This window comes from Sardina pilchardus, chromosome 15 (genome assembly GCF_963854185.1).
Source record: "Sardina pilchardus chromosome 15, fSarPil1.1, whole genome shotgun sequence".
NCBI lineage: Eukaryota > Metazoa > Chordata > Actinopteri > Clupeiformes > Clupeidae > Sardina > Sardina pilchardus.
Genome location: NC_085008.1, coordinates 8,211,622 through 8,221,621, shown reverse-complemented (window position 1 = coordinate 8,221,621; position 10,000 = coordinate 8,211,622). Strand labels below are relative to the sequence as shown.

At 47.3% G+C, this 10,000-nt stretch overlaps 2 protein-coding genes across 2 annotated transcripts in view; one reads left to right on the top strand and one right to left on the bottom strand.

The window, feature by feature from the left end:
* colgalt2b (collagen beta(1-O)galactosyltransferase 2b) overlaps positions 1–7,108 on the top strand; it is a 33,852-nt gene extending 26,744 nt beyond the window's left edge. Inside the window, exons 8-12 of the mRNA XM_062556663.1 lie at positions 1–78; positions 1,065–1,197; positions 1,387–1,514; positions 2,167–2,373; positions 6,373–7,108. The exon at positions 1–78 is cut by the window's left edge and continues 29 nt beyond it. Of these exons, the coding sequence (XP_062412647.1) occupies positions 1–78; positions 1,065–1,197; positions 1,387–1,514; positions 2,167–2,373; positions 6,373–6,682 (856 nt within the window). The 3' untranslated portion in view covers positions 6,683–7,108. The remainder of the gene's footprint in view (positions 79–1,064; positions 1,198–1,386; positions 1,515–2,166; positions 2,374–6,372) is intronic.
* A 2,282-nt stretch (positions 7,109–9,390) lies between these two features.
* LOC134102388 (putative C->U-editing enzyme APOBEC-4) overlaps positions 9,391–10,000 on the bottom strand; it is a 6,351-nt gene continuing 5,741 nt past the window's right edge. Inside the window, exon 3 of the mRNA XM_062556472.1 lies at positions 9,391–9,396. Coding sequence (XP_062412456.1) covers positions 9,391–9,396 — 6 coding nt within the window. The remainder of the gene's footprint in view (positions 9,397–10,000) is intronic.

Here is a 10,000-nt window from a genome sequence, read left to right as displayed (position 1 = left end):
GGACCGCAGGCAGCGGATGCTGAGCACCCTGTCTGTCCTCGGACTGGAGGCCTCTCTGATTGATGCTGTGGATGGAAAGTAGGTCGCTGGACACACTCAGACACACAAACATTTACTACTCAACACACACACACACACACACACACATACACACACACACACACTCACTACTCAAACACACACACACACACACACACACACACACACACACGAATGAATAGACTTTCACTCCAACAGGCCCAAACATCCACTCTCTCACTCTTTCTCACACACATACATACATACAGTACACACTCACACACACACACATACACATGCACGCAGGCACACACGCACACACACGCACACACTCACACACACACGCACACACAAATGAATAGACTTTCACCCGAACAAGCCCACACATCCACACACACACACACGCACACACGCACGCACACACACACACACACACACACAAACACGCACACGCACACGCACACACACACATACATACGCACACACACACACACACACACAGGCACACACACACACACACACACTGCCCTGAACACTAAGCTCTTCACTTGCCTTCGCCGGCCTGACTCCTCACTCTCTCTCTCTCACTCTACCAGTGCCATGAGTGTCACTCCTTGTTTTGGCAATGAGTCCAGCTGAGGCCAGTTTCACTCAGCATAAACACACACACACACACACACACACACACACACGTGGCCAGTGGCCTGACTGCTGACGCTGAAGAGATTGAAAGCATGCTACCGGCTCTGCAGCTTCAAATTGTGCATCCCTCAAATATATATGGCTCATGCCAGTAGCCCCACACAGCCTATATATAGGCATGTGCTGGATGTATATTTACACATGAAATTAGTAGAGGAAAGCCGTGCAAGTAGTAGTTTCTTATGATTGTTTTCAGTGGTTGCCAATGCTTTCGTTGGCATTCCTCTGTTTTTCCTTTCTTTTTGTTTCTCATCCTCTTTCTCTCACTTTATATATTTCTCTCTCTCCCTCTCTCTCTATCTCTCTCACTATATCTCTCTGTCTCTCTCTCCCTCTCCTCTCAGGGCTCTGAACACATCTCAGCTGCAGGCTCTGGGTATTGAGATGCTGCCGGGCTACAAGGACCCGTACTCGGGCCGTGTGCTGACCAGGGGTGAGATTGGTTGCTTTCTCAGCCACCACGCCACCTGGATTCAGGTAAGGGTACTGCAGTAGACACCAGTGGTGTAGTCTAGTTAGCTGTAGTGTATATACTGTGATGTAGTAGTTAGCTGTAGTAGGTATACTGTGATCAACCCCAAATGTTAATACGTAGTGTGTGTGTGTGTGTGTGTGTGTGTGTGTGTGTGTGTGTGTGTGTGTGTGTGTGTGTGTGTGTGTACTTAGATGCAAGAACGTGGGCTGCAGAAGATTCTAGTGCTGGAGGATGATGTGAGGTTTCAGCCCAAGTTTAAGAGGAGAATCCAGGACATCATGAATGATATAGATAAGGCCCAGCTGGACTGGGACCTAATGTAAGACCATATTACTTACAGCACATACAGACACACACACACACACACACACACACACACACACATTTGGTCTGACTTTGTAATAGCAAGTGACTCAAGGTTAGACCTTTCATGACCCTGACACTGAAACACATACACACACAATCATTGCCTTGTTGCAGTCTACCCCTCTCTTTCTCTCTCTCTCTCTCTCTCTCTCTCTCTCTCTCTCTCTCTGTCTCTCTCTATCTCTCTCTCCTGATGTCTCTCTTTTTCACACACACACACACACACACACACACACACACACACCCACACTTACACTTGATTTACCTTGCTTTGATTTGTAGCAGGCAATGACTCAAACCTATGACCTTTCATGTCCAATCCCACTAATATCCACCCTCCACCCTCCACCCTATCACCCCATCCTTCCTCCTCCACCCATCCACCCATCCACCCACCCTATCACCCCATCCTTCCTCCTCCACCAATCCACCCACCCTATCACCCCATCCTCCCTCCTCCACCCATCCACCCACCCTATCACCCCATCCTCCCTCCTCCACCATATCACCCCATCCTCCCTCCTCCACCATATCACCCCATCCTCTCCCCTCCACCCATCCACCCTCCACCCCATCACCCCCTCCTCCCCTTGCCTCTCCCCCAGATATGTGGGCCGTAAGCGGATGCAGCTGCAGGAGCAGGAGGCGCCCGTGGAGGGTGTGGAGAACCTGGTGGTGGCCGACTACTCCTACTGGACGCTGGGCTACGCGCTGTCCGAGCGGGGGGTCCGCAAGCTGCTGGGGGCCCAGCCTTTCGGCAAGATGCTGCCCGTCGACGAGTTCCTGCCCATCATGTTCAACAAGCACCCAAAGTGAGTAGCCTACCGCCACATCATTACACTACATTATATTACATTTGGCTGACGCTTTTTAACCAAAGCGACTTACAACAGGGTAAACTCATTTAAGCTTTTAAGAGCAATTCTGACAACAAATTAAAAACCACAATAAGTGCATCAATGAGTGCAGTTGTCGGTAATAATGCTATGAGATTAACATCAGAATCGAGTGATTGGAGAACATCTGTAGTAAGTCTGAGGAAAGGGCTGCTAAAGCCTGAAATGTTACTTGATACAAAATATATATTTTGGGAGCTCTTCGGCGTGCGGATTTTTATGTTGCCTTAGAACGTAGAACATAGAACAATATTAAAATATGACTCCCTACCAGAAGAGTAACTCTCTGTCCCATGTTAATGAGAGGGTAAATTAAAACATATGTGGCCCAGCAGCTAGTTTGTATAAGTCATCATCAGTGGCCGTGACCATTAGATCAATTGTTTGTATTACTCTCATGCATACTGGAAGGCCCTCAGACAGAACCATGCTCTGGCCTCTCCAGTGAAGAAGCCCAACATGTGCGCCGTGTCCTACATGTATGGAAGCTATTGTCTAAGAAAAGCCTCTGCTGGAAAAGAATCCGTCCGTCCACACTCGCAGAGCCCCTAAGTGTCCTGGTCATTCTATACGTTTCCGTGCTTTTTTGCATACGACTGCACATTTCTGTTTTTGCATAATTGTATATTTCGGCTCAGGTCCTCAGCACGGGGGCAGCTGATTGAGGGGTTCCACTTTGAGGAGAATTCCTTTCATTCCTCCGACATATGGCCTTACCTTGTTTAACTTAGAGGCCGACTGCGCACAGGTAGCGGAGTTCCTCACACCAGCGAGACAGAGAGCCATTCATGAAGCCTGGCTGTGACCTTTGACACACAAACACAGAAACCTCTGATCACACGTAGATGGAATATGATACTGCTCTTCACCACCGTCCACACTGTCAAAGGGTGGCCTCACTTTTGCTCCTGACAGTCTCGTAGTACTTCTTAAGCTTAAATACGCTGATTAAGGCATATAGTCTCTTTTTCACATACATACAGACAAGATGAGAGAGAGAGAGAGAGACACACGCACGCACACGCACACGCACACACACACACACACACACACACACACACACACACACACACACACACACACTGTCTCTCTCTCCATCTGTCTTTCCCTCTCTCTCACACACACAAACACACACACACACACACACACATACACACACACGTACACACATGTACACAGTACACACACACACGTGTCTCATACACACACACACTCCTGTCAGGAAGGCGGGAGGGTGAGACACACACAGGGCTGATTGTTCAGAGGGGATCAATAGCTACGGTGTCCCCGTTGGTCCCACAATGCCCTCCTGTCTGAAGGCTTCCTCCGGAGGGAATCCTGCTCAACCTGACTCCCCACTAGTCCTGGCTCTCCCTCACTCCCACTCCCTCTCTCCCTCTTTCCCCTTCTCTCTCGCTCTCTCTCTCTCTCTGTCCCTCTCTCTCTGTCTCTCTCTCCTTTTCTCTGGCTCTTTCTCTCAGCTATTCCTCAGAACTCAAAACTCTCCCGATTCTTCTTTTGAACTCTTTCAAGATTCCTCTTTGAACTTCCTTTTTTCTTAACGAGGGTGTTGTTTAGGTGCATTCTGCCAGACAGTTGGGGTATCGCCCAATGTTGTCATCAAACACACACAAATAAGATCAGCTACAGTCACTTTCTCCCTTTTGAATTTGAAACTCAGACGAGCTTTGTGAGCCTGACAGCAGTAAAGTAAAAGGACAAGAATAGCTCAATAATCAATGGCAGTTCAGCAAACAGTTGAGTCTAATAGCTCCAACATGAACACCAACCGGGGTAAGAACTGCTTTGGTCCCTGCTTTGGTTCCTGCTTTAGGCTCCTAAGTCTCCCTGTTCTGTCCTTCTTCTCTTTGTTATTATGGCTCTTTGTCATTCTCTCTGCGCCCATTCTTTAATCTCTAATACCCCCCCCCACTCCATTATCCTCCTGTCTCATGCGTCTCCTGCTCTCCGACCTCACCTGTCACTCCTCCCTTCTCTCCTCTAATCAATTCTTTCTCCCTCACTCTCTCCCTCTCTCTCGCTCTCTCGCTCTCTCTCTCTCTGAAGCCTTTCATTAGTCCTTGGTCCATGTCAGGGCTTTCAAACCTCTCTCTCTCTCTTCCTCTCTTTCTTTCTATCTTTCTGTCTTCTTCTGACCTCTGCAACTCCTCTGTGACCTTCACGGTGTTTCCTGTCCTCCCTGTAGTTTCTATCACTATCCCTATCCATCCTTTTCTCCCTCACTTCATCTTGAAGTATCTGTGTCAAAACATGTGTCTCTTTTCCAACTCTCCCCCTCTTTTCTGATTCATGTTTAGATTGAAAGTGATTATTAACATGACAAACAGGCACTTGTACGGGCAAAAAAGGACAATAAATAAAGAAGACATGTTTGTGTGTGTGTGTGTGTGTGTGTGTGTGTGTGTGTGTGTGTGTGTGTGTGTGTGTGTGTGTGTGTGTGCGTGCTTGTATGTATGCTTGTATGTATGTCCAGCTCTCCCTCTCTCCCTTTTGACCCTTCTTCCCATCTCTTGTCTGTCTCACTCCCTCTCTTTCTCTCTCCCTTTCTTTCCCTCCCTCCTCATCACTCTCCCTCTTTTCTCTCTCCCTCCCTCTCTCTTCCTCCCTTTCTCTCCCTCTCTCTCTCCCTCTCTCTCTCTCTCCCTCCCTCTCTCTCTCTCTCTCTCTCCCTCTCTTCCTCTACTCGGGGAGGAATGTATGGCTGGATTGGCTTTTCCTGCTGCTGCTGCAGAGGGACAGCATTCTCATTGATGGAGCGCACAGGAGGGGGATGGGAGCACTGCAGCGCACGCTGGAATTACTACACAAACATGCCCTCTGTGTGTGTGTGTGTGTGTGTGTGTGTGTGTGTGTGTGTGTGTGAGAGAGAATGTACATTTTGTGTATGTGTGTGTGTGTGTGTGTTTGTGAATGTACATTTTGAGTGTGTGTGTGATTGTACGCATGGTTGTGATTGTTTGTGTGTGTGTCTGTTTATATTGGTGTGTGTGTGTGTGTGTGTGTGCGAGCATGTGCATAATTGTAAAATGTTTGAGAAGTTACAGTACGTACATGATCATTTATATGAATTCAAATAAACAAACTAAACAAACAAGCTGGTTTGCTATCTGTGGGAACATCTCGGTTTGAGCATAATGAAGTTATGTCTGGCCGGGGTTTCAGTCGGTTAGTGTGGGGAAGGATGTTTGTGGACATCGTGTGCATGTGTGTGTGTGTGTGTGTGTGTGTGTAGTGTAGTGTATATCTACAGTATATGCCTAAGCCCGTACATCTGTGTGTGTGGTCCAGTTGATGTGTAAATCACTGTGTGTGTTTTGTGTGCCCACTGTCCAGTTGGGTGTTTGGTGCATGTTTTATTAGAGCATGTTTGTGTGTGTGTGTGTGTGTGTGTGTGTGTGTGTGTGTGTGTGTGTGTGTGTGTGTCTGTGTGTGTGTGTCTGTGTGTGTGTGTGTGTGTGTGTGTGTGTGTGTGTGTGTGTAAAGTTTAGTGTAGTGTCCCCTTATGAGTTGCATGCCTTCAAAGTGCTGACTGGCAGAATGACTCTTTATGGTTACCCTCTTGGCCTTGGTGATGGACTATGACTGCAGTAGTTCTCAACTCTCTTTCATTTACAATTCAAACTAACTTTATTGTCTGAACTGTTTACAGGTACTTCTCCAAAACAACCAGCAGTAACAATTTGCACACAAATAAAATGAAATGTCATTGTGTCTTCTACTACATTGCTGTAAACTCTATCCTCTACTTTTGAGAATATAGCCTGTCAAAGTGTGTGCTGTAATTGTAGAAAGCATTGTTTTCTACAAACAAAAGTCAAGACATGCAACATTACTCTCTCTCTCTCTCTCTCTCTCTCTCTCTCATTCTCTCTCTCTCTCTTTCCTCCCTCCCAGTGCGGACTACATGTCCTATTTTGAGAAGCGTGACTTGCGGGCGTTCTCGGTGGAGCCCCTCCTCCTGTACCCTACACACTACACGGGCGAGCCGGGCTACCTGAGCGACACGGAGACCTCCACCATCTGGGACGACGAAGCCGTGTCCACTGACTGGGACCGGCAGTACAAGGCCAGGAAGGCTCAGGAGCAGCAACAGCAGCAGCAGCAGCAGAAACAGCAGCAGCAGCAGCAGCAGGCTCAGGCAGCAGCAGCCCACATGCCGGCCCCAGCTCCCCACGCCGCCTCCACCTCCCGGGACGAGCTCTGAGAGACTCATTAGGGGACTTGGACATGGAAAACACATACACACACACACACACACACACACACACACACACACACACACACACACACATGACACACGACACATACAAACACACACACGCACACTGTAAGTTTCAGATGTAAGTCTCATACTGTCTCATACATAAGCTCTTCCCTTCGCCCCTCCTCCGAGCCCCTCTCTCATTCTCATTGGTCGCCCAGTGGCCGGTTGCATAACAGCGGGCTGAGATGTGCATCCCATTGGCCAGCTGGAGAGGGGGGTGGAGTGGTGATTCACACACTCTTCCCTCACCTCCATCCAATACCCCTGGACCACCACCCTCCACCTCCACCCTCACCTCATTATTTATTCCTCAATTGTCCCATAAGACTGTGAGTCCCTACCCCTCCACCCTCGACACCCACCCACCCACCCATCCGCCCTCCACCCTCGACACCCACCCACCCGCCCTGTCTCAGGATAATTTGTCTTAAGACTTAAGAGAGGGACATCCATCAGGTTGAGACACGGTTGAGATACGGTTGAGACACGCTTGAGACACTGGGAGACCTGCCTGCTCTGCTCACCACACTGGGAGACAACGCAATGTGAGAAAATGTGAGACTGGGATTGGATTCTGCCCATTGGCCGGAATAGAAAGAAAGATAAAAACATCATCAACTGGTCTCTTTTATTTTTTATTTAAGACGGAATGATTATTGTAATTTAACAGAGGCAGGTGGGAATTTTTACTGGCAGTGTAGGGAATAAAGAGAAATCTTACAGCTGTCTAAACATTGTGACTTGTTTGTGTGTGTGTGTGTGAGTGTTGTTTGTGTCTGTAATTGAAAGGCCTGTTTTGCATGTTTGTGCGAGGCTCAAGTTTGTGTTTGCGTCTGTAATTGAAAGGCCGCAAGTGAGCTAATGCATCTGCCTGCTGAGTAGTAGATGTTTGTCATTCTTGACAGTCAAAGCCTCAGTGACGCCCCAACAGTCAGTCCTTGTAATGGTCACTGACGTCAACAACGTCCTCTGTTTCAAGACTCATCCACCACGGTACTGTTACAGACAAACCCTGTCTTTCAGGTTACCACATCCATCCAGAACCAGACCGCAAATGGGCAGAAACACATAATTCAGAAGGGTGGGAGGGGCAGGTTCTTGTCCAGCCTGAGGTCATTTCCTGAACCCATGTTCCATCTCTCTTCCCTTCTCGAGAGAAGAGCTTTGTTCTGACAGTGACAGCGGAGGGCTAGTGAGTAACATTCAGGCTATATACTGTAGAGAAACATGGGTTGAGGCCTGCTGCAGTGCCGGCGATGTTTGGTCAAAAGACGGTTTTGGAGCGCTGTCGCTCGGGCGGCACGACTCTGGCTGGCCTGGCATCCAATCCAGCGCTGCTGCAGGCAAGCGGCTTACACTAATCCCCACTATGGTGCTGTTCCCATGACCTCTTCCAGCGCAGCGTAGCGGCCTACCCAGCCGAGACAGAAGCAGCCGCGCTGCAAAGAGCACACCCAGTCTGTCATCTGTGGCCAATACAGACCAACACACACACACACACACACACACACACACACACACACACACACACACACACACACACACACACACACACACACACACACACACACACACACACACACACACACACACACACACACACACACACACACATACACTCACCAGAAAACCAGGAACAGATCTTCTTAAGAATTCATATGAGAGTTTCCTAAGAATTCAGGAATTGTGCCATTGTCAGGACATCTTCAAAATACACTTACCATCTTCAAAATACACTTACCAGGAAACCAGAGCTCTCCCTAAGAATCGACATGAGTCATGAGTTGTGTTTCCTATATGCTTGCAGAAGTGCTGCTTGTTTCAGGTTTGCAGCAGGTGTCCAGCTTCTGATGAACACACACTTGGCAGAAATCATGAGATGTTATTGTTGTATTATTCCAAACTTCATTTTACCAGTAATTAGAAACTCGTTGAGATTAAAAGTCACACACACACACATACTCGCACAAGAAGAATTCTTCCTAATTTTAGTGTTTCCTAAGAATTACTGGCTTCTGTGAACCAGGTGAATCTGAGAGCACATTTGAGTTTATTCTGGCAGATCCGCCTAGACACCATTCCAATAGGGATTTCCAAAACGCACTGTAATCTCAGGAGCCAATCACAGCTGCTTACCCGGTGTGAGGCGGGTTTTATATCTGCACCAACAGCTGCTCTGACATCATCAACGTCCAATGACACGGACATATATTTCCTTTTGAAAATGACTAAGTAACTGATTTTGTTGACATGACAGATGTGTTTTCTGTCCTTCCAAAGGGCGTTTGCAAGAGTTTATTGCACCAACTTCAGTTTAAAAAATGTGGCACTGGTTTCTCAGACCACTTCTCAACCTCTGATGTAGGCCTTGACACACCAGGCAGACATCATGAGGATGTAAGTGTTGAGTAGGCCTACTTGCATCTAACCACCTCAATTATATTGTGACCATCACAAGTTGTCGTGGAATTTCGCTTGTGGACAACAAGAATGCTCTTCTTAGTTCTTATTAAGAACTTTACAAAAAGAGAAAACAAGAAACTGGCTAGCTAGATCAGCAAGATAAAGTCCCATTAAAAGCTGGCACGGCTAGTGTGTGACATCTCTTTGTGCTTCACTGGGCAGGTTCTCACACACTGGCAAACGCTTCAGCACTGCGCACCCATTTTCACACCCCACAACACAGACACACAGGTTCAGGTTCAGGTGGCTTTTGTACGCTGGTTGAAGGCTCTGAATTGAATTCCCATGTGATGTCATGATAGGCAATAATCAGGATCTATTTTGTCAGAGAGAAAAAAAAAAAACACAATGCAGGTGGAAATACAAGAGGATTTTTTTTTCATTTAGACACAGTTACATCCTACACAAAGGTTGTACATACACTATATTGCCAAAAGTATTCGCTCACCTGTCTTGACTCACATATGAACTTCAGACACATCCCATCCTTAATCCATAGGGTTTATTATGATGTCGGTCTGACTCTTTGCAGCTATAACAGCTTCAAATCTTCTGGGAAGTTTAGGAGTGTGTTTATGGGATTTTTGGACCATTCTTTCAGAAGCGCATTTCTGAGGTCACACACGAGGATGAGGCGACTGGTTCTCAGTATCCATCCTAATTCATCCCAAAGGTGTTTTATTGGGTTGAGGTCAAGGCAGGTGAGCGAATACTTTTGGCAATATAGTGTATTTCAAATATATAACTATCCAAAAGACAGTCTATTTGCAGTAAGTTTGAATAAAGTGAGAAATG